The sequence below is a fragment of the Phodopus roborovskii genome, unplaced genomic scaffold, assembly GCF_943737965.1.
Source record: "Phodopus roborovskii unplaced genomic scaffold, PHOROB, whole genome shotgun sequence".
In the NCBI taxonomy this organism is placed as follows: Eukaryota; Metazoa; Chordata; class Mammalia; order Rodentia; family Cricetidae; genus Phodopus; species Phodopus roborovskii.
In genome coordinates, this window is record NW_026126820.1 from 1,599,556 (window position 1) to 1,626,011 (window position 26,456).

Consider the following 26,456-nt stretch of genomic DNA (forward strand, 5'->3'; position numbering starts at 1 on the left):
AGGATTTATTTTTGGCTCAATTTCAAAGGCATTGGTTCATGTGGTAGGACAATAGTTCCCACAGGCTCAAATATCTAAAGGTGGTGGTACTGTTTGGGTGGTTATGTTGGAGGAAGTATGTCATGGAGAGGACTTTGAGGTCTCAAAGCCATGCTTCATTCTCCGTTCACTTTGTTTCCTGCTTATGGATGAGATTTGTACTCTTAGCTTCTGCTCTCAGCTACTTTGCTGCCTCCAGTCCACCATCATGAACTCTAATCCTTTAGAACCACAAGCCCACATAAACCCTTCTATAAATTGCCTTGATTATGGTGTTTTATTACAACAATAGGAAAGTAACTAATATAGTTCTTCATGGGGGGATGGAGAAGCAGAAAAAGGGGATTTTTTTGGTAAAAATTAAAGTTTATTTTTTTTCTTATTTTACATATCAATCACCAGCAGTGGAGGAGTGTTTTCCTTTCTCCACATCCTCTCCAACATAAGTCGTCACTGGTGTTTCTAATTTTAATCATTCTGGCAGGAGTAAGAAAGTATCTCAGAGTTGTTTTGATTAGCATTTCCCTGATAACTAAGGATGTTGAGCACTTTCTTAAGTGTCTTTCAGCCTTTTTGATTTCCTCTATTGAGAATTCTCTCTTCAATTCTGTACCCCATTTTTAAAATAGGGTTATTTGGTGTTTTGGTGACTCGTTTCTTGAGTTCTTTGTATATTTTGGAGATCAGCCCTCTGTCAGATATTGGGTTTGTGGAGATCTGTTCCCAGTCTGTGGGCTGCTGTTTGGTCTTGTAAACTGTGTCCATAACCTTACAGAAGCTTCTCAGTTTGTGGAGGCCCCTTTGTTAATTGTTGATCTCAGTGTCTGTGCTACTGGAGTTATATTCAGGAAGCATTATCCTGTACCAATTTGTTCAAGAGTACCTCTCAATTTATCTTCCAAGAGGTTCAGTGTGGCTGAATTTATGTTGAGGTCTTTGATCCATTTGTACTTGAGTTTTGCTCATAGCGATAGACATGGGTCTATCTGCAGTCTTCTAAACACCATCATATAGTTGTGTCAGCACCATTTGTTGAAGATGCTTTCCTCTTTCCATTGTATACTTTTGGCTGTTTTGTCAAAAATCAGGTGTTGGTAGGTGTGTGGATTAATATCAGGGTTTTCGATTTGATTCCATTTGTCTACCTGTTTATTTTTGTGCCAGTACCAAGTTGTTTTCAGGACTATAGCTCTAAGTACAACTTGAAGTTGGGGATGGTGATGTTCCTTTATTGTACAGTGTTGTTTTGGCTATCCTGGGTCTTTTGTTGATTATTATACTTTCAAGGTCAGTGAAGAATTGTGATGGGATTTTGATGGGGATTGCATTGAATGTGTAGATTGCTTTTGGCAAGATTGCCAGTTTTAACTATATTTATCCTGCCGATTCCAAGAGCATGGGAGATCTTTCCATTTTCTGGTATCTTCTTTAATTTCTTTCTTTAAAGACACAAAGTTCTTGCTATTAGGTCTTTCACATGTTTGGTAAGCATTACCCCAGGATACTTTATGTTGTTTGTGGCTATTGTTTGTTGTTTGTGCTGTTTCTCTGATTTCTTTCTCAGCCCCTTTGTCATCTGAATAAAGTAGGGCTACTGATGTTTTTGAGTTTATCTTGTATTCTGCTAGTTTGCTGAAAGTGTTTATCAACTGTAGGAGTTGCCTGGTAGAGTGTTTTTTTTTTTGGGTCACTTATATAAACTATCATATCATCTGCAAATAGAGAAAGTTTGACTTCTTCCTTTCCAATTTGGATCCCCTTGGTCTCCTTTTGTTGTCTTATTGCTTTAGCTAGAACTTCAAGGACAATATTGAAGAGATATGGAGAGGACAGCCTTGTCTTGTTCATTATTTTAGAGGAATCGCCTTAAGCTTCTCTCCATTCAGTTTGATGTTGGCTGTTGGTTTACTGTATATTGCTTTTATTATGTTTATGTATGTTCTTGCTATCCCTTATCTCTCCAAGACCTTTATCATGAAAGGGTGTTGAATTGTGTCGAAGGCTTTTTCAACATCTAGGGAGATGATCATATAATTTTTCTTTTTCCGTTTGTTTATATGGTGGATCACGTTGATAGATTTTTGTATGGTGAACCATCCCTGCAACCCAGGGATGAAGCCTACTTGGTCATGGTGGATGATTCTTGTGTTCTTGGATTCTATTTGCCAGTATTTTATTGAGTATTTTTTCATCAATGTTCATGAGGGATATTGGTCTATAGTTCTCTATCTTCTTTGTGTATTTGTGTGGCTTGGGTACCAAGGTGATTGTGGCCTCGTAAAAAGAGTTTGGTAATGAACCTTCTGATTTTATTGTGTGGAACAATTTGAGAAGTATTGGTATTAACTCTTCTTTGAATTTCTGGTAGAAATCTGTACCAAAGCCCTCTGGCCCTGGGCTTTTTTTGGTTGGAAGGCTTTTGATGACTGCTTCTATGTCATTAGGGGTTATAGGTCTATTTAAGTTGTTTGTCTGCTCTTGGTTTAATTTTGGTAAGTGATAGTTATCCAGAAATTTCTCTATTTCCTTTGAATTTTCAAATTTTGTGGAGTACAGGTTTTCAAAGTGTGACTTGAAAATTGTCTGGATTTCCTCAGTGTCCGTTGTTAGGTCCCCCTTTTCGTTTCTGATTTTGTTAATTTGCATGTTCTCTCCCTGCTTTTTGGTTAGTTTGGATAAAGGTTTGTATATCTTGTTGATTTTCTCGAAAAACCAACTCTTTGTTGCATTGATTTTTTTTTTTTTTTTTTTTTTGTATTGTTTTCCTGGTTTCTTCTTTATTGATTTCAGCCCTCAAATTCATTATTTCCTGGCACCTACTCCTCCAAGATGAGTTTGCTTCTTTTTGTTTTAAGGCTTTTAGTTGTGCTGTTAATTCTCTAATGTGACTATCCTCCGTTTTGTTCATATGGGCACATAGTGCAATGAACGTCCCTGGTAGCACTGAGTTCAAGGTGTCCCATAAGTTCGGGTATGTTGTGTCCTCATTCCCGTTGAATTCTCGGAAGTCTTTAATTTCTTTCTTTATTTGTTGACCCAGGGATGATGTAATTGCGCATTGTTCAGTTTCCACGAGTTCGTAGGGTTTCTGCAATTTGTGTTGTTGATGAATTCTATCTTTAAAGCATGGTGGTCTGATAAGATACAGGGGACTATTCCAAATTTTTTGTATCTGTTGAGGTTTGTTATGATGCCTAGTATGTGGTCGATTTTAGAGAATGTTCCATGTGGGTATATTCTTTTGTGTTTGGATGGAATGTTCTAGAGATATGTTAAACCCAATTGGGATGTAAGTTCTGTTAACTCCTTTGTTTGTTTTTTAACTTTCTGTCTGGTGGTCCAGTCTAGCTGTGAGATTGGGTGTTGAAGACTCCCACTATGAGTGTGAGAGGTTTTATGTGAGCTTTGAGTTTTAGTAGTAGTTTCTTTTACGAATGTGGGTGCCTTTGTATTTGGGGCATAGATGTTCAGGATTGAGACTTCGCACCTGCTTGCTTTTTGGGTCCATTTGATTGGAAGATCTTTTTCCAACCTTTTACTCTGAGATAGTCTGTCTTTGAAACATAGATGTGTTTCTTGTATGCAGAAGAAGGATGGATTCTATCTTCATATCAATTCTGTTAGTCTGTGTCTTTTTATGGGTGATTTAAGTCCATTAATGTTAAGGCAAAGTAAGGACCATTGATTGTTAATTTTTGTATGTGTTACATTTGTTGTTGTCAGTGGTGTTGTGAATATATTTGTCCTGCTTTCTGTTTTGGGTTCTGGTGAAGCAGGTTTATCTATTGCCTACGTCTTTGTGAATATAGTTAACTTCCTTGGGTTGGAGTTTTCCTTCCAATACTTTCTGTAGGGCTGGATTTGTAGATACATATTGTGAAAATCTACCTTTGTCATTGACAGAATATCTTGCTTTCTCCGTCTATAGTGATTGAGAGTTTTGCTGGGTATAGTAGTCTGGGCTGGCATCCATGGACGCTTAGTACTTGAAGAACATGTATCCAGGATCTTCTGGCCTTGAGGGTTTCCATGGAGAAGTCAGGTCTAATTTTGATAGGTCTGCCTTTATATGTTACCTGTTCTTTTTCCTTTGCTGCTCTTAATATTCTTTCTTTATTCTGTATGTTGGGTGTTTTGATTATTATGTGGCTAGGGGTCTTTTTTCTTTGGTCCAGTCTGTTTGGTGTTTGGTATGCTTCTTGTACTTTCTTGGGCATGCCCTTCTTCAGATTGGGAAAGTTTTCTTTAATGATTTTGTTGAATATGTTTTCTGCATCTTTGAGCTGGGCTTCTTCGCCTTCTTCTATGCCTATTATTCTTAGGTTTGCCTTTTCATGGTGTCCCACATTTCCTGGATGTTTTATGTTAAGGATTTTTGTTGAATTTAACATTTTCTTTGATCAATTAATCTACTTCCTCTAGTTTATCATCACTGCCTGAAATTCTGTCTTCATTCTCTTGTATTCTGTTGGTTATGTTTGCCCAGTTTTTATATTTCCAGCATTCCTTCAGTTTGTATTTTCTTTATTGTTTCTATTTCAGTTCTCAAGTCTTGAACTGTTTGAGTTGTTTCCTTCAACTGTTTGTTTTTTCTTGGCTTTCCTTACTTTCTTTAAGAGATTTGTTCATTTCTTGCATTTTTTGCTTGGCGTATTCCTCTATTTCTTCCAATTTTTTATTTGTTTTTTCCTTCATTTCTTTAAGAGATTTTCTCATATCGTGTTTGAGGGCCTCTATCACTTTTATGAAGTTATTTTTTAAGTCGTTCTCTTCTGCTTCATTTGCTGTGGTGTGTTCAGGTCTAGTTGATGTAGAGTCCCTAGATTCTCATGGTGTCATGCTTGTCTTTCTATTGTTAGGTGTTTTCTTGTATTGCTGTCTTTCCATGACTTCTTCCTTTGAATGTGGGTGGAGTCTCTTCCTCTCTATGCTACTCTCCCGGTGGGCCTGTGTGAGTCAGGTGTTCCATGTCTTTAGCTCTGGGTTGTCCAAGCTCTCTAAGAGGTCTCCTCTCTGGCAGGGGCCTCCAGCAGAGACCAGGTGATGGGGATCAAAGATCAGGCAGGTGGGGACTCAGAGTGTTCCTGCATAGATAGGAGGGTCTAGTATGCTCAGAGCAGATCCAGGAAGTTCCCTGCAGGTGGAAGGTTGTTGGAAATGCCCTCTGGCCCAGTGGCCAACCAGAGCAGTGGGGCAGGGGTTTCCATAAGGCACAGGGTAAGGGGAGGGCAGGTTCTGGGTGGAGGGGTTTGTACGTCAGAGTACTACAAGTGTTCTTGATGGGGACAGGATACAAGGGGGAGCAAGATTTGGGGCTAACACAGGGAGTTCCCAGGGTAGGTTGTGGAGTGAATTCTGCAAAAGGCTCAGGGAGCTGTTATTCTCTCTACCATTTGTGAAGGGTGGGTACCATGCAACCATCTCTGCCTATCTGGGGCTATTTTCTATGAATTAAGCTCAATAGCTGAGCAAGAATATCCCTGTCACAGTATCTCATGCTCCTCTAGAAAACTCAATCTCCAATTCTAGTAGGGTTTTTTTTTTTTTTTTTTTTTTTTTTGGTAGGGCTGACTATACCAAAGTAGTTCCCTGGGAAAGCCTTACCTGTGGTTGTACTTTGCTACTCATGCTGCCCTTGTGGGGTTACATTGTGATGGTAAGAGGGGCCAAGGAGCAAGGAAGCCAAGGTTGGAGGGACAACTGGATTGTGCAGCAGGAGATGACTATCTTTCCATGGCATATGGTAACAGAAGGAAAAGACACTTTATGGTGTCAAGCAGGTAGCCACAGAGCATTGAGGGAAGGTCTGGATTATTGGGTTAGGAGAGGCCTGACATCCCTAGGAGAGCATCTCAAAACCACTTTTGTGTTGGGAAGCATCATTGCCTTGTGGTGAATGGGCTGGTGATAGGCAGGTTCCCAGTCACCTTCACAATCTCAGGTCTGCTTTGTATTCCTGCATCCTAGTTTTAGTACAGGAATCTATCCATGTTTCTCAGTGTGGCATCTCTGCCCAGGGTTTGCCGATAAGGACTCACAGGGCACTCAGGGACAAGTGAGAAAGCAAAATAAAGATGCTTCAGCCAGGAGGTGCTGGGAGTGTGAATGAACTGCACAAGGAATCACAAGGCAGGACCCTTTCCCATGTCCCCCTTTTTCAGGCCCACATCAGCCTGCCCTGCGTGGCACAGAGAGCCACTGCAGACACCCAGCACAGTCTACTTCCTGGTGCTGGGCAGCACAGAGCACTTGTATCACCTATAGCTGAATGTTAATTCTTTTTTTACCCCCTGAGACAGAGTGTCACTGTGTAACAGTCTTATCTGTCCTGGAACTAGCTTTAGACCTGGCTGTCCTCAAACTCACAGAGATCTACCTGTCTCTGCTGCTGCTCCCCCCTCCCCCCGAGTGCTGGGATTAAAGGCATGTGCCACCACTGCCAGGCTGTAATGTCAATTCTTTATAGAAACTTATTACCATTGATTCTATACAAATGGTCACTTAGCCCAGAGGAAAAGAAACCCCAGGGAGGGAAGCTAATGTAATTGTAGGACTGGAGATGTGGTTCCTGATCTGGCCAATGCCTCAGGACAGGCATTGAGCAGGGTCAAGGGAGAGACACTGTACCTGAGGGGAAAGCTATGTTCTAGTGTTCAGATAACTGTAATGGTGGGTCAGAATAGCTGGTAGTTGGGAGGATGGTGTCCAAGGTCTAGTAACTAAAGGCCTCACCTGAAACTTGAGCTACCTGAAGTTCCCTGATGCAGTCTCTGGGCTCCATAGCATAGCACTTCTTTCCTCTATTCTAGAGTGTGAGCCTAGCTGAGTACTCACCCTAGCCAGAGCAATGGAGGGTATTGTTTCTATATGTCCACTCTTCTGTATTCATTAGGCTTGGAGCTAGGTCACTCACTCATTCATCCATTCAAACGATGTCCACCAGAACCCTTTATATGTAGAGACAGCTCTATATGCCATGAGCATAACTTGAATAAGCAAGTGAGGTCTGGGAATCCTTCAGGAAAGCTAACCCATGCATCCAAAGTTAAAAATCCCCTGTTATGGGTACCATGTTAGAGGAAGACCCAGAGGAAGACCTTTGATAGCTAGGAATGTTGGGGGAGGAGAGCTTGATTTTTAGAGAGACAGTTAAAGGTAGAGGCCCTCATAGATGCAGAGATAAAGAGTCTCAGGCCCAGAGGGGGTCAGGGGGATGCAGTGAGCTTACTACTGCAAGCTACCCAGTCTGACATCTACAGAGTGGGGATGGTAACTCTTTCCTGTTGTCCTCTGAAGACACTCAAGAAGGAACATCTGAGTATAATACCTGGGAGGGAGTTGTGAGCCAGGCCAGAAGGAAGTTAAACTCCTCCTTGGGCATTATCCTTTCAAATACACAGAAGTGCCTATTTTGTTTGAAATTAATTCTTTGGAGAGTCAACATGGTTTTAAGGAGGTATCTGCCCAAGCCCTGGAAAGCTTAAAGAGAGTCACAGAAGTTGAAAGGGGAGGTAGAGCAGTGGAGTTAGAGGGCAGTCTGGTGTACAGTCCTCTATACACCCCAGAGGGTTACTAGAGCTCAAAGGAAGAGAAAGGGAAAGGACATTGGGAGAGCTGTGTCAGACCCCTAATTCTGCTATTTCTCATTCTCACTCCATTCCCTTCTACTTCAGTGTCTTCTAGATCCCTCTCCTTTCAGCCTGGGTGTTTCTTTAGCCACCTAAAACCTACTTTAGGCTTACTCAAGAAGACCAAACCATTATGACTCAAGCCAGCAGCTATTGAGAAGCTAGAGTAGGTGTGGAGTGTGCAGCCTGGACATAAACAGGAAGGGCAGGTACCTCTTCCCTTTTCCCAACATCGTGGTTCATTGACCTCATGGAACTCAGAGCTTCAAGATGGGGTGGCTCTCAGTGGGCATAGCATTGGTCTAGAAGGTAAATTAGACGGGAAGATAGCTGGAGCCTTGTCATCATCATAATATGGCCTGGCCAGCCCCTTTCCCTTTTAGTCTTTGCCTTCACACATGTAAGATGAGGGTAGTAGGATTCTGGTTCTTGTTTAGGTGATGTAATACTGTTTGAGCCAGGTTCTCACAGCCTTTTCCTCCCTGGTGCTGATGTGAACCACCATATTTGGCTTTGTTTGGTAATTTTTGAATTGAGGAACACTTACAAGGCATAATGCTATACATTCATATCATCCCAGCACTGGGGAGGCTTTAGGAAGCAAAATTTAGGATTCAAAGCTAGAGAAAACTACACCATGAGACTCAGGAAAGGGAAGGAGAGGGAGAAAAGGAGAAATCAATTCTGATAGATTAAAGAATCCATGTATAGATGGCTCTGGGACCTTATATGAGGATTGAGAAGGAATAGGAAGACAAAACCCAGGACATTTCAGTACCTTATTCTTCTCCATTTAAAACAACTCTGCTTTTCTCTTTTGGAATTTACATGTTTGAAAATGACCAAACTTGTCATCACTCTGTTATTTATAATATCAGTTACAAATGGAGATCTGTTCCCATGCCCTGCTTCCAGCAGCACTGAGCTTCTGATAGCTGTCTTGGCATTTGCTTGTGGTCAGTTGGATATAGAAGAACTTGAAAAAGTACTAGGAGGTCTGCATAGGGCCACAGTGGGCTATGGTGAGGTAGTTTGGGTGAAGGACTGAAGGCCCCACCTGGGGTACAGCTATTCCTGGGTGCAGGGTGCCACTGCTGGTGAAGAGGGGCTATTTTATGGCTTGGGATTGTAGATTAGAAGTGGAGTGTGTGTGCTGGAAGTGTCATATGATCTACCTGAATCCCATTCCAGGATATGAACTGGTAATTACTACAAAACACAACTGGAGGGACAACAAACTTGAGTGACAAAGGATACACCAAATCCATAGGATAAATTGTTGCAATTTTCTCCACCACAAAAAGAAACTGTTTTTAAATTGATAGTGTAAGGAGAGAGGGTGATGACTTCCAGGAAGAGCAGATAATGTGTGCAAATATCCTGTGGTATCATATATCCAGGAAATTCAAAGGCCTAATAAGGGTTAGTCTGTCTCTGCAAAGAAAGCAAAAAGCCAGAAAGAGTTCATTGGTTAAATAAGACAAACGTGGAAGGCTTCGGTTGATTTTGCTTTTCTCTGAAGGCTTGGGATGAGATCAAACAGGATCCTCTGGAGATGATGGCTCCAGCCACAGTGTGGAGACAGAGACAGGCAGTGTAGCTGGGGGAAGACAGTGGCAAGAGAGGACAGTGTGTGGGCTAGTTAGATGAACAGACAGGTGGATGCCTGCATGAGAGTTGGAGTGGCTGGATGGAAAAAGCAAGTTGCTGGTACAACGGTGAGCTGAGGAAAGGGTGTGTGAATGGGTGGACATGAGATAGGATGGTCATGAGGAAGTATGAGTGGATAGAATGATGAGTAGAAGAATGGAATGGGTGGGAAGGGCTGGTGAGGTAGGTGAATGGATGGATGAATACATGGATGGATGAATGGCTAAGTGTATCAGGCCTGGAAAGAAAAACTAGTAGGTAGTAAAATGTAGGAGAGAGATTTCTAAATGAGTAGAAGGAAGATTTGTATTTTTCCTTATACAACAAAATAACCAACACAGAACAACAATTTAAAGTAAAGATCATTTGGGGCTCATGGTTTCAAAAGGTCCTTATAGATCCAAAGTGGGACAGAGCACTGTGGTAGGAGCTATGTTAGAGCACTGCTGCTCACTTTGTGTCAGTGAGGAAACGAAGAACCAGACCTACACAATATAGAGTCTCTCCAAACAATCCCCCCCAGTGTGTTACAATCATGCTTTTCCACCAGCCTGGTCCCATAGCCGCGCCAGCCCCAAATAACACACAGACACTGTATTAGATATAATGCTGTTGACTTGTTTCTAGCATTTCTTATTGGCTAGCTCTGTCTTAAGTATTAACCCATTTCTATTAATCTAAGTATCTCCACGTGATCTTATCTTACTGGAGAGAAGATCCGAAGTTCTACCCTGTTGGTCCTACATGTTAAAACTCCTTTCTACTTCCCCCTGAATTCTCCTTGTCTCCTAGTTACACCTATCTTGCTTTCCTATTGGCCAACAGTGCTTTATCCATTAACTAGCACAAGAAACATATTTACAGAACGACATCTCCCATAACCAGCGGCATAAATCAACCAGAACCCACCTCCAAAGATGTTCATCTCCTCCCAATAATACCATCAAATTATGAATCTATCAATGGAGTAACCCACTGATCAGATCCAGTCACCTCTTAATGAATGGATGGATCTACTAGTTGAAGGCTAACCCTTCAACATGTGAGCATCTGGGCCAGAAGGATTTCAAATCCAAGCTGTAACAATGGGTAATGGGTGGGTTGAAAATGGTTGGAAAAAGTAGGTGCTGGGTAGATGGGAAGAGGGATGTGGGAATGTGTGTGTGGCTGGATGAAAGGGGATAGACAAAAGGACAATTGGATCTGTGAATAAAACACTGGTGGGAAGATGGGTGAGTTAGGAACCAGGTGAACCTTGTAAGAATGGTGGGTTGTGGATGTCACATGCCTAGATGAGGAATTTCTGTATCAGGAAAGATACCATTGAGAAAAGGTCCTAGACAGTGTTATAATCAGAATGCCATGTTAGTCCATGTTCTGTGTCTATCTCTGAACCATGGGATAGGACAATATGATGCGCAAAGCTGGGGCACAGCTATCCTCAGCTTGCCTCCAGCTTTCTGAGTCCCTCAGCCTTCTGAGACAGGTATGGTGTACCCTCTGGTGAGTAATAGACACTAGGTTATCTGGGGAACAGAGCTTGGCCCTAGATTTGTTGATGGTCATCAAACGATGTTATAAGTTTGTCTGTTCAGACATTAAAAGATAGTCTCCAGGTGAGTGGATCAATAACTAACTGTATTTGCTTTAAAGATTAATGTAACAAGAAAATACACAGGGCTGCATTTCATGATGTATTCTATTCTAGAGTCATATTTTAATGTATGATACATCCTGGGAAGTTCCTCGATACTAATTTTATTTAATGAGCATGTGTTATAGTTTTTTCCAAGCATTATCCTTAGGCAATTAAAATGCATTAACCATTTTGACAAAATTATATGACTAAAGCAAAGTTCTCAGTGAGAAACAGCATGCAGGTATTCCCTAAAATAGAAGACAGAGGGAGGTTGTATATGAGAAGACAGGCCTGGTAAAGCTAATAGTTCTGGTCACAGGGATAACTCTCTTCTCTACCTTGGGACCAACACCACATACTAGGGTGGTTGGGGCCCAGACCTCTTCTTTTTACCAGCTTGCAATGGGCAACCACTGAGAGCCCACTCATTCTTTGCCTGATCTGGGGAAAGCTTGAACATTCTGACTCAAGGACCATGAATACAGAACAAGAGAAAAGAACACCAGACAACTTAAATGGAAATAGGCAAGGTGGGAGACTTCAGGGAGGGCCAGACTTATCCACCACCATAGCTCCACTCCCCAGTCAATGTAATGGAAACGTGCACTCCAGAATCCTCAAGTCTACATTTCACATTGGGAGATAGGCTCAGGTGACCTAGGGCAAGTGTTTCCAAACTGTGTTTCCTGTAAATCACTATATATGCACTGCCAGTTTCATTTGGTTGTATTTATAATAATTACATTTATGTTTGTTTGCATGTTTATTTATTGTAGTGCTGGGGATCAAGAACCTTGCACATTCTGGGTAAGCATTGTACCACTGAACTACACCCCTAGCCCTCACAGGTGGATTCTAGGCAGGTGTTCTACCACTGAGATGCCTCTGTCCCTTGCCAGACTTTTGGTGGTGATATTTTGGTTTCATATAGTACCTAGTTTGAGAAAACAATTCTACCATTTAAATACATTCAAACACAGTTGATGTGATCCAAATTACATGTAAAAAACATGTGCACAAATTTTATATTGTATAATGTATATATACTTTGTATATTATATACATATGTACTAGGAAATAGAAAAAATCCACAAATACATTGCACACATCAATGTACTGCCTTCTATGGAAGGGTCTTGGGACAACTTGTAAAAAGGCATGTTGCATGATAGAATGCATTAAGGAAGAAATGAGTGAAAGAAAAAGTTGAACTGAGTCTGAGGACATGTGCATGAGATAAGTCAGTCATTTGGAAGATCAGGTTACTAAGCTTGGCTCCCTAGGGATCTAGGACAAGTTCTTAGCCCTAGGTGGAGGCTGTGTATGGAGCATCTGGTCAGTGCTGCACAGGGGCCAGTGGGGGCATGTGAGAGTGTTCAACCATTCACCCCACAGACACTAAATCTCACAGCACAGGCAGTATGCAGAGACAGAGAGGCACACAGCTGAGTCACAGTTTCCCTCTCTTTGGCTCACCCTCTGGCAGAAGACAAGGGTGTCAGAAAGCAAACACACCCACAGTTGCCCACATACAGCCTGGGGGAAACTGAATTTGCTCTAAAGTCCTTTAGTCACGGGAAATCTAACCAGATGCCTGAAGGGAACTCCTGGGAGCAGGAAGACAGGTAAGTAAGGGGCATGGAGGATGCAACTAAATGAAGCTGTGTCCAGATGAGAGTTGGTATGGTGAAAAGCTGTGCAATATCCAACAGGATATTGTGGGAACTTCTGGGCTCAACAGGGGAAGGTTGGAATACTGGAGAACCCTGAAAATGAAAATGGCTTTCCTAAAGGCAAGGGGGCAGGAGAAACAGGTGCACACAACTAGCATCCATATGGGAGTCTACCTTGCCTGGAACTTTATCTGCTCAAAAGAAGGAGGCAGGTGAAAACCTGTCTCCTGAAGAGGGTTCAGAAGAGGTTCCAGCAGCAAGGAAGCCTGATAACTTCACAGATAACAGGAAGCCACTGGCCACAACCCTCTACCAGTACCCCACAGCTGTGTAATCGTAGGCATGTCACTAACTCTAGGACTTACCCATGAAAGGGAAAAACAGGCTCCCTTCCTAAGGTCACTGTGATCTGGTCACAGGGAGAACTCTAAAAAAAGGCAGAGTACATTTCTAGGCACTGAGGGTATGACGGGTGCCTATTAACACTCCATGACCCCAAAGACTATTAAACCAAAGCATATTGGGTGTGAGGTCCCCCAGATGAGGACTGGCCCCTACACAGACTGGCAACTTCAGCATGCTCAGCTGCTGACCATCCTTAATGCCCACTGCAGTTACAGTTGCTGGTGGACCACTGCTCACAGCCATCTGATGTGGAGAAAGGGCCTGATCACTCAGCACTGTAATTAAGTGATTCCAGGAAATGATCCTTTGGTGCAAGATACCATTTTGAAATAAAAATGCTGGCAAGGAGCCACCTAAGAAAGTGTGTTATATGCATGTGTAAAAGTACCACAATGAACATGGAGAGAACATGGCATTGTGATAGACTCCACCAGTGAAAGAGAGGCTGGGGTATGACTCAGTGGAGAAGCACTTGCCTAGAATCCCCAAGTGGGGCTGGGAATGAGGCTCAATGTTAGAGCACCTGCCTATACAAGCTCCTGAGTTCCAAATCCAGAAATGCAAAAAAATGTCAAAGAAAACCCATTTTTCTGTACAATTAGCACAAACCAACAGAAAACAATGAAAATATGTTATTGTGATTGTTAAAATTTAGAAGGAAACTCCTCCCCATTCCCACTTTGGAACCAACCTAGAGAGAAACTCCAGCTGTGACCCATGTGGGAAAAGTGACTTTCTGTGCTTTGGTCCTAGGAGAGGCATAGGTGATCAACAGAAGCTAGGCTGCCTGTATCAAATAAAAACAGAGGACTTACCATTAAATTTGGGATTCAGATAGACAACTAATGGTAGCAATGTAAATATAGCCCATGAGCTATTTGTGGTAGGCTGGCCCTATACCCTGCCCACTTTGTGAAGCTCAAAAGTAACTGCATGGCCTATAATTTAATTTGTATCTCTCAGGCTTTAGGCAAGTTACTTCTCATTGGACCTCAGTTTCTCCATTCTAAAATGAATGTGGTTTTTGTTTGGTTTGGTTTTAAAATAACACTTAGCTATACACACTTGTAATTCCAGAACTCAGTAGCCCGAGGCAGGAGGATTACCAGTCTAATCTGGGCTACCCAACAAGCTCCAGGCCGGCCGCATGGGCAGAGTAATATATTAGTGCCTGGTTTACTTTGCCTTGGTGATTGGGGCAGGCTTCCTGGAGGAGGCAAAATGCAGTTCACACATCAGGGATGAGAAACAGAGGTACTGGTAAGTCATTTTACAGGCTCACCCAGGCACTGGTAAGGATAGTCAACCATCGTACATGGCTGGCTGGAAGTGTGGAACTATTGAGTTGATCAAGAGAGGTTTTCATGGTGGTACTGAGCTGGTAGCTCTTTCCTCTGCAGTGAGGATCTGTCCAAGACTCTGCACCTTATGATGCCTTCCCCCAAGTACATGCAAAAAACAATTCAGGCATTGCTAGCAATGAAGGGAGGAAAATGTTTCAGACTACTGAGGCCAGCATTAAGCTGAACTAAGTATGCCTCATTCACCTATGATGGATTTGGATAAGACTTAAAAGATTCATGGGTTGGAGGTATAGTCTTTAGATAGTGGTACTGTTGAGGTGTCAACAGGCCCATTGCTGGACTAATCCACTGCCAGATTCATAACTGAATGGTTTGTTAGGAAGAGGAGGAGCAAGGCTGGAGGCTTTGAAGGGTATATCTCACCTTCCCCCACTCTCTGTTTCTGGCTGCCATGAGATGAGCAGTATTCCCCACTATACCCTTATGCCACAATATTCTACCTCCCCACAGCCTCAAAGCAATAAGCCAGGGGACCATGGCCTGACACCCCTGAAAACACAAGCCAAAGGGACTCCTTTCTCCTGCGGGTTGATTCATTCAGGCATTTTTGCCACAGAAATAAAAAGTGTCTCAAATAACTCTAGTAGCAGTTAGGCTCCTTCCACTGAGTAAGGTGGGGAGCTAGGGAGATTTGTTGTAGCAAGAAGCCTCATGGCCCTGGGTAGGATGAGTGAGCAGGAAGCTATCAGCAAGGCACAGGGCCATATCTCCAGGGCTCACGCCAGCCTTTTCTCTAAGAGATATCTATTTTCTTTAAAGCCCAACAGCATTACTTAGTTGCCTCTAATTTTTGCTTCACGTACCAGCACACATTAATTTTATGGCAGAAATGAATTCCACCCAAACAAATTCCTTTAGTGCTCAAATTATTCCTCACTAGCTCCCTTTAGATAACTATCCACGAAGAGGGTTTAATCGAAATGTCAACAGGGTAGGCAGCCTTGCATGGTGGCATCTTCCCACTCTGAAGCAAGTTGGACCCATGTAGAGTCCAGTGGGGGTGGCACTGAGAACTGAACTTGACAGGAGGGCCAGCTCCATGTCAGGGAAGGGACCTGCCCCTGCCCACTGCACAGCTGAGCCAGACTCCTCCTGAGTTCTGAGCCAGAGCTGGCTCACATGCTGTGAACTTGGACATTAACAAATGGCAAGGTGGGATGGATGTGAATGAGAAAGGCTGTACAGGGATCCACTGCACAGAGGCAAGGGTGGTGGCTGGCAGCTCACCTGGGTCTGCGTCGGGGGTCAGGAGGTCCCTGCTGAGAAGGGCAGATAGCCTCAGTGGAAAAGTAGAAGCAGGGGTGCTGGTGCCTGGATCTTTCCAAAATCTGTAAGTTTATAATAGGAGTCTCCCAATTTTCATATCAGATTAGAATTTACTTTGTTTCTTTTTGCATCCTTATGTAACCCCCAGACTCTTCAGGTGGCAGAAGATAGAATTTATAACCAGAGAGTCAGGAAGTGGGGGAAGTGGGGGATCATGGTCATGGTGATGGGTAAAGGGCAGTTTCCTAAAGTGACCAACTCAGGCACTGCCTGAGGCTTCTGGATGACATATAGAAAAGGGATGATGTACAACATTGATCTTAGCTAAGAAGGTGCTCATGTCCTTTGTTCTCTTCTGGAGGTGGGGATGGGGTGGGTCTGCTGCTCTCAGAGAGGACACAGGTACAGCTTGAATGGTAGGTCCTTGGAGCATGTGAGGGGGAACAGTGGGTAAAAGTGCTCCTAAAAAATGAGGGCTCTCTCCAGCATTGAGTGGAGGTTCTAGGTCAAGCTCACAAAAGGAGAAAGCAATACAATTGAATATGAGTGCTCAAAGCACCCAGTGAGCATACATGGCTTGGCTCCTTGTTTTCATCAAGAAGTCTTTGTTCAAAAACTTCACAAAGTACACAGCAGATTTTAGTGACCACAGTGTGCTCAGTAGAAGGGGGCCCAGCTGCACATATACCCTTCAGGGTTCCTCATGACATCCCAGCCAGGCTCAAGGGTAGAATGGCTTTGCCCATGAGAGATGGACTAGTACCAAACTGCCTGCACTCTATGTGTCCCCATTGTGCAGTTCTGCAGAGGGAGGCACAAATAGGCAAAGCCTGCAGTACCAACCTGCAAAATGAGCTCCAGCCCACTCAGACCAGATCCAGAACCAGCTTACTGACGCAAAAATATCATAACTCTAGTTACACTTCTCAGGTCTGAAAAAAAAAAACAAAAACTGTAGTCTATGAGCAACCCTGAAAACCCCTGGCTGGATGGTGTATGTGTACAAGTTGCTGAGTATGCCAGCCTTCCCCAACCCTGCCACAGCTCTCAGGCTGCAGAATCAGGTGGTTGGGTCAGAAGTTCTTCAGCCCTACACATAAACCAGATACCCTAGACCCTAGGTACATGTGGGTACCAAGCCACCCTCACAGGGTTCTCTGTGCTAGTCATACCTGTGTCACTGACAAAATAGCCAACATGAATAACTTAAAAAGAGACATTTTTATTTTGGCTCCATTTCATGAGGCTCTGTTGCTTGGGGCCTAGAGTTGAGGCACAGCATCATGGTGGAAGCATGTGAAGAGTGAGACTCTTCAACTCATGATGGACAGGAAAGAGAGGACACATGACACATTACAAGTGCCTATTCCCTCCAACCAGGTCTGCCTAAAGTTTCTAAGACCTCCCCAAATGACACTTCTACCTGGGACCAAAGCTTTGATTCAGTGAGCCATCACAGCCTCCTTTTCTTTCTCAAAACATTAAATAGTTTCAACAATCAGTTCCCTGCATCTTTCTTACAGGGCTTTAGAATTTTTTGTTGCTGGATAAATAGAAATGGTGAATTTCCCAGGCACAAGCTACTTGTTCTGAGATGTGTGTGCATGTACATGTGTGTGCATGTGTGAGTGTGCACATAAGCATACACACATCCATTGTATTCTTCCCAGTTCTTAGTTATTATATTTTATTTACCTGCATCTCCCAATTGTCCCCCATTTCTTGCTTCTTTTATTCCCCATCATTCCCCTCCTTTCTTTCATTCCTATCCCCTTCCCCAGACATGGTCTCAGGTCTCAGTATGTGGCCCAGGCTGACTTGGAACTTGCAATCTTTCTGCTTAAGTACTGGTATTATGTGCATCACACCTGATTCAGAGTCTAAGACTTCAGTTTCATCAGGAATGAGCAGCAAGACAGTAGTCTGAGCTGGCTTGAAGTGAGGATGAATCAGCCATTCTTCCCAGGGCTTCCCTCACCTCCTGGGTTCCCTGAAACTCCTGCTTTATCATGACTAATACACTTGTATGCACTCAGCACTATTCTTGGTTCATCTCTGCAAGGGAACAAACAGATGAAGAAACTGTTAGCATTCTAATCTATTCAGCATGCCAGTCTGTCTGTTTAGCACCATGCTCTAGGCTCTAGGAATACCAGAAAAGAGACCACAAGGTAGGCCAGTGAGCCCATCCCAGCTGAGCCAACCATACCCATCCTGTGCCCTACATGGTCATGATGAGTTGCACCTGTCAGACCAGACTACAGTGAGCAGTTCTGGTGGCCTCTGGGAGTCAGGGAGGTAGGGACTCAGGCCCCAGATGCAGAGTAGGCCCAGTGCTAGACATCACAACATATCTCTCCCAAAGAATGTGACTCCATTCGTCACCAAGATCCAGGGATGTTTTAAAAAGAAGTTGATAAGAAAGTTCACCCATGTTGGAAAAGTTCTCTCTTGGGAGGAGGAGATTCACAAAACTAGCTCTTTAGCACTGTTCAGGTAAGATACTCCTTTTAAAGTTTTGCTTGTGGAGTTGGCATTCTCCTTCTGCTTTTATGTGAGTTCTAGGGACTGAACACAGGTGGCCAGGCTTTCAAGCAAGTGTCTCTGCATGCTCAGCCATCCAGCCAGCCCTACAATGTATATGGTGCTGGGGATCAAATCCAAGGCCCTGTACATTTGGATAAGTGCTGTTTCTTTGAGATATATTCTTAGCTCTATTTTTGTTTGTTTTTTAAACAAGGTCTCACTATGTAGCCCAGGCTGATCATCTTGCTTCAACCTCCTGAGTACTGGGATTGCAAGTGTGTCTAACATACCTGGCTTACACTAGCCTTTTCTGAAACCTCTGCTTGCATGGCACTGACTATCTGGCTGCTTTTGTTTATATGTTGTATGGGATAACTTTTGTTGTGTGACAGAGAACCTTAAAATTCAGTGACTTTGGTGTGACATTATGGTCTTTGGTTTCTATTGCTGTGAAGAGACACCATGGCCACAGCAACTCTTATAAAGGGAAACAATTCATTGGGGTACAGTTTCAGAGGTTTAGTCCATTTTATCATCATAGTGGGGAGCATGGTGGCTCAGAGTATGGCAGTGTGAAGGCAAACATGTTGCTGGAGAATTCCACATCTTGATCCAAAGGCAACAGAAAGTGAAGTGAGACACTGGGCATCTATGAGACTTCAAAGCTTTCCTCCAGTGGCACACGTCCTCCAACACTACCACACCTATTCCAACAAAGCCATGCCTCCTAATAATGCCATCCTTTTGGGGGACATTTTCTTTTAAACCACCACAGTCATTTACTCAACATGATGATTTATCTGGGCTCATCTGGGAAGTTCCTCGATTGGTCTCTGTTAGGCTTATCTAGGCAGTTGGTGCCAATTCACATGGGGGTTGATTTGTCTAAAGGGATCTTACCTAGGATGTCTCATGACCCACATTTTTCAGCAGGCTGACTGAGGCGTAGACAGTTCCTTCCTAAAGTTCACAGCCATCTGTAAACTTTTATCTCACCTTGATGATATTCCTCTGTTCACAACAGGTCATGTAGGGGGACACTATCACAGAATGTGCATGCTAGAGAGGAGGAAGGCTTTTTGTGTCCATTTCTGTAGCCTGACTATATGAATTGCTTAAAGCCCAGCCTAGTGACACCAGCTAGACACATATTAATTCTGTGACATTTGTTATTAGACCCAGAGAGGTAGAGGGGGTTTTTATCAACAGGGCTAGGCTTAGGAACCCCTGTAGTCCCCAAGCAGGCATCCAACATTATAGACACCACAGGCTATACTCTACTCTCCATAGGCATCACCTTAGGAAGCCACCATATGGTCTTCCTGTCCCTGATACTTCCACCTCTGGCCCAGCACAGAGTATCAAACTGCTTTTTGTGTAATGGGCATTGATCTCAGGGCTTTGTGCACACTATGAACTGAACTATGTCCTCAGTCTGCAAACTTTTAACCTTAAGCAAGTGAGACTGTAATAGTGCCAGACCAGTCAATGGGGTACTTGAAAGCTAGTTTAAATCTCTCTTTACCTCTCCTATGCTACCAGTTCTACCCAGCCTGGCTTACATGCCCTCTGGCCACTTCTCTGCCTGCTGCTCATCTTGATGGTCTGGAATTCTGTGCACAACTGCTTTTAGATACCGCTTATGAATTGTTTCTGTCACCTGAGCCTGCCTCAGTTTTAGGGATTGCAAGAGTGTAAAGAACCAAGTTTAGGCACTGGATGTCTAGTTTCCCAACTTTATGTGCTCAAGAAGCACCACTCTGTCCTCTGTCCTTCCATTCAGTTTGTTTTTTCCACATGCCCAGGAGCCTCTGTGAATTCCACCCAGACCCCTAGCCATCCATTAATTCACCCATAAACTCATCCATCTTCCTAGCAGTGTGTGACAATGAGAACAAGGATGTGCAAAAGAAGATTGCAGTCTTTGAAGCAATCAATGCACCGTGATTCTGCTCGTGATGGCTAGGGGCAGAGTAGCCAGATTGTGGGATGGCAAGAGTGAAGACTGGAAAATTAAGATCTGAAGGCTAGTGTGTCTGGATGGGGTCCTGGATGGACTCCCTAGTTGGGGTCAGGGATGTGCACAGAAATAGCAGCTCTGGAGAAACTGAACACATGAAGAGCCTGTGTTTTCTCACTCCACTATGTGAGCTAGCACCAGTCCACACATAGGCAGCTGGAGTCATGGAGCAAGCTAGATTTTAGAGTAGGGGAAATGCTTTGGACAAAAAGAATAATGGTTGGATCCAGTTACAACATGCCTAGGTATGCACCTGAAGGCCGGTATACCACACCCATGCATCCACATCCATGTTCACTGCTGCAGTAGCCACAATTACCAAGATACAGAACTAGTCTAAGTGCTCAGACTGGAAAAAGAAAGTGTGTGTGTGTGTATGTATGTATGTATGTATGTATGTATGTATGTATGTATAAACACACACACACACATTAGAATTTTATTCAGATGAAATTATATTTTCAGGAAAGTGGATGGAGTGGACAGCCATTGTGTTAAGCAAGTATTATGTCTTGCTGGATTTAAAACTCTTTCTCTCTGTCTCTGTCTCTCTCTCTCTTTGTGTGTGTGTGTGTGTGTGTGTGTGTGTGTGATGTATGATGAAAACAGAAGGGGTACTATTAGGAAAGGAGATCAACAACAGGCGTGGAGAATAGGGTGAAGTACAATAATGGGACTGACTGTACATAAGCAAAGTCTGATGAAGATATGTATGGAGAAATTTTGATGAAAACTATTATTTTGGATGCTAATTAAATGAACAAATTATAACACAAGGCTCAGCGAACATTTCAGAAAGGATAGCAGAAAGATTGTAGGCATCAGAGAACCAGGATGCCTGCTTGAGAGTGTGTCTTTTATATATGATAAGGAACTACACCCAGTAAATCTCAACAATATGGTTACCTAAACAAGACCTGCACAATGATAACATCAGTTGGCATGCTAACAGAGGTAGGGAAAAACTCTCAATGTCTAACCTCTAGATAAAGAGCTATAGGCAATAAATGGCTGCTAGGAGAGGAAGAATGAATCTCCACCAAGAATGAGCCCACTGATACCCACCCAATCCCAGTGGTCATCCCTAAACACAAACACATATGAACAACTAAAAGTGGACTCAGCAGGATACACACACATACACACACACACACACACACACACACACACACACGCATAGTAATAAAGAAGTAATAACTTTGAGAGGAGGAAGTAGATGGGCTACACTGGAGAAGTTGGAGGGGGATAAGGGAAGGGTGGAAATTATATAATACAATTCTCATTCCATTCTCAAAAAGAATAACATCAGAAAACTAAAAAGAAATGAAATGATTGACAGTGCTTCTTCCCATTAAGATTGATAGTACTACAAATATTCAGGCCCAGCCTTGTTGGAGAAGCACTCTTCTGACCTAATGATGAGAAGAAGCTAGGGCAGGCAGCTTTGCAAAGTCTCCATACTCTCTGTAAACCTGGTGTTGGCCAATGAAGAGCCTCCTACAACCCTCCTGAGTGTAGTGTTACAGGCTTCTGGGAGTCCAGGGGAAATGTACATGAGAACAGCCAGCAGTGGTGTCCTCCAGCATCCCATTCAGCAGTGGTGGCTCCAAGCAACAGGCAGAAGAGCAGGGAATCTCAGGAGAAGCAGGACATTTTGCATCTCAGGAGCCCAGGGCTCTTGGGTGGGCTTTTCTTGGCTACACAGAAAGGTCTATGCAGCATCTGGAAACTTTGAGAAGAGTGAGGAGCCAAGCAATGGCCCAGAAGGGGCAGGATGAAGACATTCATGGGGTCATGGCCCAGAAGCAGACCAGGTACCTAAGCACTGGACAGGGGTGGACATGACACAGTATGGGGCCATATATGTAGGATCATAGGTATTCACCCACACCAGCCTGTGATTACTGAGTTCTCCATCTCAAGAGGAGTGGGTTGGCACCAAGGATGCTCACACACATAAACCACCCCTAACAGGACCTGTGTGGGTGCTGAGCTGTGCCATTTAGGAGTGTAGAAAGATTTCATGAAAGGTAGAACTGTATGTAGATATGGCATCTTCATGGAGGAGGTAGGGTAAGTGAGCCTTCATTTCAAGGACACTTGGAAGAATTGTGCCAAGGACAAAAAAGCAGGTTTGTCTTTAGTAAATTAAGGCAATGACTTGGACTTTTGAACTGGCACATCCATCTCAGGGCAAGGTCACTTGTGTCTGACCACAGTTGGCTCCATCCTTAAATTGAAGCAGCCTTGGCAGCCTCTAGTGAGCTACTGTGGTTTCAGAAGCCTGGGGAAGTTTCCCTTGGCTCTGGTCTGCCTCAGGGTTCCAGGTCTCAGAATTTCAGTTGACTGTCTGTCTTCTCTTTACCTTCAGGTACTGGCCCTGGCTATAGCACGGACCCTCTGCTGTCTCTGCTCTTGTTAGCACTGCATAAGTTCCTGCACCCACTGCTGGGGCACTGACAAGTCATAAAACTTCAGCAAGTACTCCAGAGGATGCTTTGCCACATGGACATAGGGACCAAGGGAAGCATGAAGAAGTCCATGCAGAAATAAATAACTCTTATTTTTGGGGAAGTAAACAAATCTAGAAGACATAAAATAACGCATCAAGTTTGCAAATAGGATGGAGTGCAGGCTGTGCAGTGTGCATGGGGCACTGAGTACTCCACAGCAATGTACAATGTATTTTTATTTCCTTCACATTCACTCCAAATCTTCATTTTGCACGAACTGTTGAGCAGGTACTTTGAGGATAATATGTAAAAAAATGTTGGGTCAAAGCCTTTCTGACAAAGTAAAATATTTTTAGGAGATTATTGTGTTTAGAAATTTTTTTGAATTTACATTTTCTTTGGGGGCTTTTCTTTATTAAATTATTTCTTTGGAGACATTTTGATTAAAAAGAAACATCGTAATTAAAACTCACTGTCAATAATATTTATTTTTAAATAAAGATTGGAAGCAAGGGTATAATTGTTTATAAACTGTACTGTATATTGCTGAATAACAGTTGAATAATAATAATAATAATAATAATAATAATAAAACCTTTTAAATAGACTTTCTACAGCCATGTATGACTGTCAAGTTTCAGTACCAACAGCAGCCAGGCACTGTGACCTCCTCTTCACAGACACCAGCTGAATGTGTGTCCCCCCATCCCCCACCCCCCACCCCCACATTGAAGACAGCCCAGAACACCTGGCTGAGCAACAGTAAGCAGACAAGAATACCTTCCCAGACTGCCAAGAAAGCAAGAATGAATCCTGAAAGAGAGAGAGAGAGGTACTGTATAAGCCAAGAGCCAGCCTTCCCCTCTGGCCTTCAGTAAACCTGAGGTGCCCTTACCTGCTGTGAGCTTATATATACCAGCCTGTTCTGGTCCTAGCTTTAGTATTCCTCAAAAACAGAGATGGCTAGTTTTCTGTACTTTCTTACCTTGTACCTACAGATGGCTTTTAGCTTCTGAAATGAATTTGGGCATAGGTTGCATGTCTTAGAGACACTAATATAACCGGGAGCTACTTATTCAGTTCATGACAGGACTCCATTAAATACCCAGACCTGTAGTTTGTTTAAAATACAGTCAGACTTTTACACCTTTTTTTGGGGGGGGGGTTCTTTTGTTTTAGTTTTGGATTGGTTTATTTGAATGTCATGTTTTTCTTTAAATGAGAAAATCTCACACTATAACCTGGTAAGCCTGAAATTCCCACATAGCATGGGCTGGCCTTGAAGTTACTGGATGAAGATTTTATGATGACAGTCAAGATAGTCACCAAACTGATTACAGGGGAAGGCCACTTTATGCATCCTCTCCACAACTGCTAGGGATCCTAGCTTGTGTTATCCTTGTGGATTCTTGGGAACTTCCCAGGAACTAGGTTTCTCCCTAGCCCTCTATCGAGATATCTCTTTCCTTGCTTTCCCACCCCATCCGTCACACAACCTGACCATCCCATCCATCCCATTCCCGTTCCCTCATGTTCTCATCCCCCATCTCTTCCACTTTACTGCCCTCACTCCCAGTGCTCTCATCTATTTCCCCTTCCCAGAGCGATCCTTGTGACATTTCTAGGGTCCTCCTTGTTACCTAGCTTCTCTGGAGCTGTGGATTGTGGCCTAGTTATTCTTTGCTTTATATCTAGTATCCATTTAATGAGTGAGTACATACTTTTTTTCTTTCTGGGTATGGGTTACCTCACTTAGAATGATTTTTTTTTCTAGTTCCATCCATTTGCCTACACATTTTAAGATGTTATTTTTTTCACATTTTTATTTATTTTTTTATACTCCAATCCCAGTGCCCCTTCCCTCCTCTTTCCCCATTCCCCCAACTTCTTCCTCCTCCCATCTACTCCATGGAGAGGATAAGCCCTCCTCTAGGAAGTCTAAGTCTGTCCCATCATCTCCTTGAGGCAGGACCAAGGCATCTCTCCACCCCACACCTTTGTGTCTAGGCTGGGCATGGTATTTCTTCATATAGAATGGGCTCCACTAAGTCAGTTTGTGCATTAGACTTAGATCTTGGACCCACTGCCAGTGGCCTCATATACTGTCCCATTCACACCACTGTCACCTAAATTAAGGGAGTCTAGTTCCATCTTATGTAGATTCCCCATCTGTCAGACCTGAGTCAGTGATTTCTCACTAGCTCAGGTCAGATGATTCTGTGGGTTTCCCCATCTTGTTCTTGACTCCTTTGTTCATATTTTTGCTCCTCTCTCACTTTGATTGTCCTCGAGGAGCTCGGCCCAATGGTTAGTTGTGGATTTCTGCATCTGTTTCTGGAAGAGGGTTCAAGCTTCCCTGGGGTTATGAGTTATAGGCTGGTTATCTTTTGCTTTACGTCTGTTATCTACTTGTGAGTACATACTATATTTGTCTTTCTGGCTTTGGGTTACCTCACTTAGGATGTTTTTTCTAGTTCTATCCATTTGCCTGTGGATTTTAGGATGTCAGTGTTTCTTACCACTGAGTAGTACTCCATTGTGTAAATATACCACATTTTCTTCATCCATCCTTCAGTTGAGGGGCATCTAGGCTGTTTCCAAGATCTAGCTATTACAAATAATGCTGCTATGAACATAGTTGAGCAAATGTCCTTGTGGTGTGAATGTGCTTCCTTCGGGTATATGCCCAGAAGTGGTATTGTGGGGTCTTGAGGTAGGTTGGTCCCTAATTTTCTGAGAAATCTTCATACTGATTTCCACGGCAGCTGTACAAGTTTGCATTCCCACCAGCAATGGAAGAGTGTTCCCCTTTCTCCACATCCTCTCCAGCATAAGCTGTCATTGGTGTTTTTGATCTTAGTCATTCTGATAGGTATAAGTTGGAATCTAAGAGTGGTTTTAATTTGCATTCTCTTAAGATTAAGGATGTTGAGCATTTCCTTAAGAGTCTTTCAGCCATTTGAGTTTCTTCTGTTGAGAATTCTCTGTTTAGATCTGTACCACATTTTAAAAATTTGATTATTTGGTAATTTGATGTTTAGTTTCTGGAGTCTTTATATATTTTGGAGATCATCCCTCTGTCAAATATGGAGTTGGTAATGATCTTTTCCCATTCTGTATTCTGTTGTTTTGTCTTATTTACTGTGCCCTTTGTCCTACTTCTCAGTTTCAGGAGGTCCCAATTATTGATTTTTGCTTTGTGTCTGTGCTGCTCATGTTATATTTAGGAAGCAGTCTCCTGTGTCAATGTGTTCAAGGCTACCTCCCACTTTCTCTTCTGTTTGGTTCAGTGTATCTGGATTTAGGTTGAGGTCTTTGATCCACTTAGACTTGAGTTTTGTGCATGGCAATAAATATGGCTCTATCTGCAATCTTCTACAAGTTGATGAGCCTTACTTATTTCAACCTAGTGACTTTGGGGGATCTGATTGTTACTGTACTACAACTCTATCTTGACTAGTTCTGTATTTATATTATCAATTGTTTAGGTAAGAAAAAAATCATGTTTGGAAAGTCACATGTGCAGAGAGACCCTGGAATGAATCTGGATGTTGGTGAAGAAATCCTTTGGACCACTGTTTCTGGTGGATGCATCAGGCTGCTCTACATTTCATTTTTTTATTGATCAGCACGAACTGAGCTGTAAATTTAATCACTTTGCCTGGTGGATGTTGATTCTGTTCAGAAAGATTATCTGTTTTTATAGTGAACTCAACACTGTACTTTGCTAATACCACTGTACATCTTAGCTCTCTGTGCTTGGGAAGTGAAAGAGGCACTTCCCAGAAGCTAG

The 26,456-nt window shown here is 43.0% G+C and overlaps 1 protein-coding gene across 2 annotated transcripts in view; it reads left to right on the top strand.

Moving 5' to 3' along the window:
• The window catches only part of Vstm2b (V-set and transmembrane domain containing 2B), a 35,019-nt gene extending 11,888 nt beyond the window's left edge, over nucleotides 1-23,131 (top strand). For both annotated transcript variants that reach the window (XM_051174956.1, XM_051174957.1), the window contains exon 5: nucleotides 22,582-23,131. In XM_051174956.1, coding sequence (XP_051030913.1) covers nucleotides 22,582-22,670 — 89 coding nt within the window. In that variant the 3' untranslated portion in view covers nucleotides 22,671-23,131. The remainder of the gene's footprint in view (nucleotides 1-22,581) is intronic.
• Nucleotides 23,132-26,456: the final 3,325 nt, after the last annotated feature.